Source organism: Mastomys coucha, unplaced genomic scaffold, assembly GCF_008632895.1.
Source record: "Mastomys coucha isolate ucsf_1 unplaced genomic scaffold, UCSF_Mcou_1 pScaffold18, whole genome shotgun sequence".
Taxonomy (NCBI): domain Eukaryota; kingdom Metazoa; phylum Chordata; class Mammalia; order Rodentia; family Muridae; genus Mastomys; species Mastomys coucha.
Window position 1 is genome coordinate 47780179 of NW_022196900.1, and position 1918 is coordinate 47782096.

At 53.8% G+C, this 1918-nt stretch overlaps 2 protein-coding genes across 9 annotated transcripts in view; one reads left to right on the plus strand and one right to left on the minus strand.

Annotated features, from left to right (window-relative positions):
- Positions 1–435, minus strand: part of Mllt3 (MLLT3 super elongation complex subunit) — a 254022-nt gene extending 253587 nt beyond the window's left edge. The window contains exon 1 of one of the 2 annotated variants that reach the window (XM_031377818.1): positions 154–435. In XM_031377818.1, the coding sequence (XP_031233678.1) occupies positions 154–165 (12 nt within the window). In that variant the 5' untranslated portion in view covers positions 166–435. Of the gene's footprint in view, positions 1–44; positions 82–153 lie in introns of those variants that run through there. The other variant, XM_031377820.1, reaches the window with a different exon arrangement.
- Positions 1–1918, plus strand: part of LOC116096213 — a 3891-nt gene that overhangs the window by 931 nt on the left and 1042 nt on the right. For 3 of the 7 annotated variants that reach the window (XR_004120898.1, XM_031377822.1, XM_031377823.1), the window contains exon 1: positions 224–605. The exons of 1 other annotated variant lie outside the window; for it this stretch is intronic. Coding sequence is in view for 2 of the 6 variants with exons in the window: in XM_031377822.1 (XP_031233682.1) it covers positions 255–605 (351 nt within the window). In the remaining 4 variants the exon portion in view is untranslated. 3 more of the 7 variants (XR_004120901.1, XR_004120902.1, XR_004120900.1) reach the window with 3 other exon arrangements.

The window sequence follows — 1918 nt, forward strand, 5'->3', positions numbered from 1 at the left end:
TGGGGAGGAGGGAGAGGCGGCAGCTCCCCGCGAGCAAAACCAACCTTTCTCTAATTGGAACCGCGGAGCGCTGGCGCTGTCTGGGCTGCGGCGGCGCGGGGCGGAGGAGGAGAGGGAGGGGGGGCCTTTATTATTATTTTTGCATGTACTTACCGAGCTAGCCATGCCTGGGGGCCCGGAGGTTTGCCGGGGTGTTGTGTGGTACCCCCCTCCCCCGCCCCCTTCAGCTGTAATTCATGAAGAGGCTGCTATGAATGAGAGCGCGCCCGGGAGCTGAGGGTAGATGGCGGACATGCTCTGCCTTTGCCCCCACCCCACCCCGTGCTCGCTCTCTCGCTCGCTTATTAAACTCAGCCCCAAAAGCAAAAGCAGCAGCAGCAGCAGCAGCAGCAGCTCCGGGGCCAGAGGATGAGTCCGGAGCATGCGCCGTGGCGCCTGACACCCGGGCTTCGAGCCTCTCGGGGCGGAGGGAGGGCGTGCGGGCGGGGCGGAGCGCGCGGGGAGGCCGAGCGACCGAGCCAGGGGGAGCTCGAAAGAGCCAATCAGCGGCCGCCTCCCCGAAACCCCGGCGGCCCGCAGCGCCACACTGGAACGCCTCGCTTAAAGTAACAGGTTCCTGAGGGGGGGAGGGGGGAGGAAATGGAGGGAGGGGGCCTGGCACTGGGAGAGCGGCCAGCTGGGGAGCCATCCCGGCCCCTGTGCAAACTCCCGTTCGCCCTACAATAAAAAACGGATTAAAACTGCTGGAATGTGGCCACTGCCTGGAGCCCCCCCACCCCCGGCCGCAGGAGAAGGGGTTGTTAAATCAAGTCTTTGGCGGTAGTGAGCACGTTTGGGAAAGGGGGAGCAGGCTTGTTTTGTTTTGTTTTGTTTTTTACTTTCCACCATGGATTTGTGTGTGTGTGTGTGGGTTTGTGCTGAAATCGCAAGAACGCACACCCAAACAAACTTACTTAAACAGAGCGAGAGAAATCCACGCGACCAAAGAAAAAAAGAAAAAAAAAAAAAGCCTCCTGATAGCAATTTCTGGGACTGAACAGCCTGCAGCAACCTTAAATCCCTTTCCCTATCTACTCCGAGGCAGCAGTCCACCCCGCCCTCCTGCCGCTACCCCTGAAAACTTAAAAAAGAAAAGGAAAGAAAAAAGGGGAAAAAAGAAAGAAAGAGAAAGAAAGAAAGAAAGAAAGAAAGAAAGAAAGAAAGAAAGAAAGAAAGAAACGAACGCGAAACAAGAATGCCATTTCCTTCCTAGGAAACGCCTCCCGCCTTGGAGTTCCCGGGCTGAGAACCGTGCCCAGGTGGAGGCGGGACACCTGGGAGTGCCCGGTGCAGAGCCTTTGGGAACCAGCTTCCCCGTTGTTTGCTTCGTGAGGCTTCATCCCCGCTGACAACCTGCTGGGTTGCATCAGGGTCTGCCCTCTCTCTAAGGGCGCACCAGGCTACTGGGAGCCTTAAAATAGATAAAGTTAATACTGACTGTAATGTGCATAAATTGGATTATAATCTTTAGGCATATTGGTGACAGCCAACATAATCCATCTCTGGGTATTAATCCATTTAGTATCCCGGGTGACAACCCCTAGCAGAAGTGTTCTAGAGTCGCTCTTCTACACATGCTCTAGCTCCGAGTGTAGTTTGTCTCAGTGGCCACGGGTAGAATATCAAGCCATACGGGAGGCGAAAGAAAAAAAAAGTGAGTTACTAGCTTCCTCTAGAAACACAGACAACCTTTAAAAAGGAAACGGATAAGATCTAGACGATATACGAAAATGAAAGATGGGTGTGACTTTGTTTCGTTAAATAAAGTTCTTGGTACCTCTCTGGCCCCTAACTCCTTTCTTGAACTGGTTTGGGGTGGTGGCTGTTTTCCAGACTTTATCTTTTGTTCACCATCCTTTTTCTCCGGATTGCCAACTTT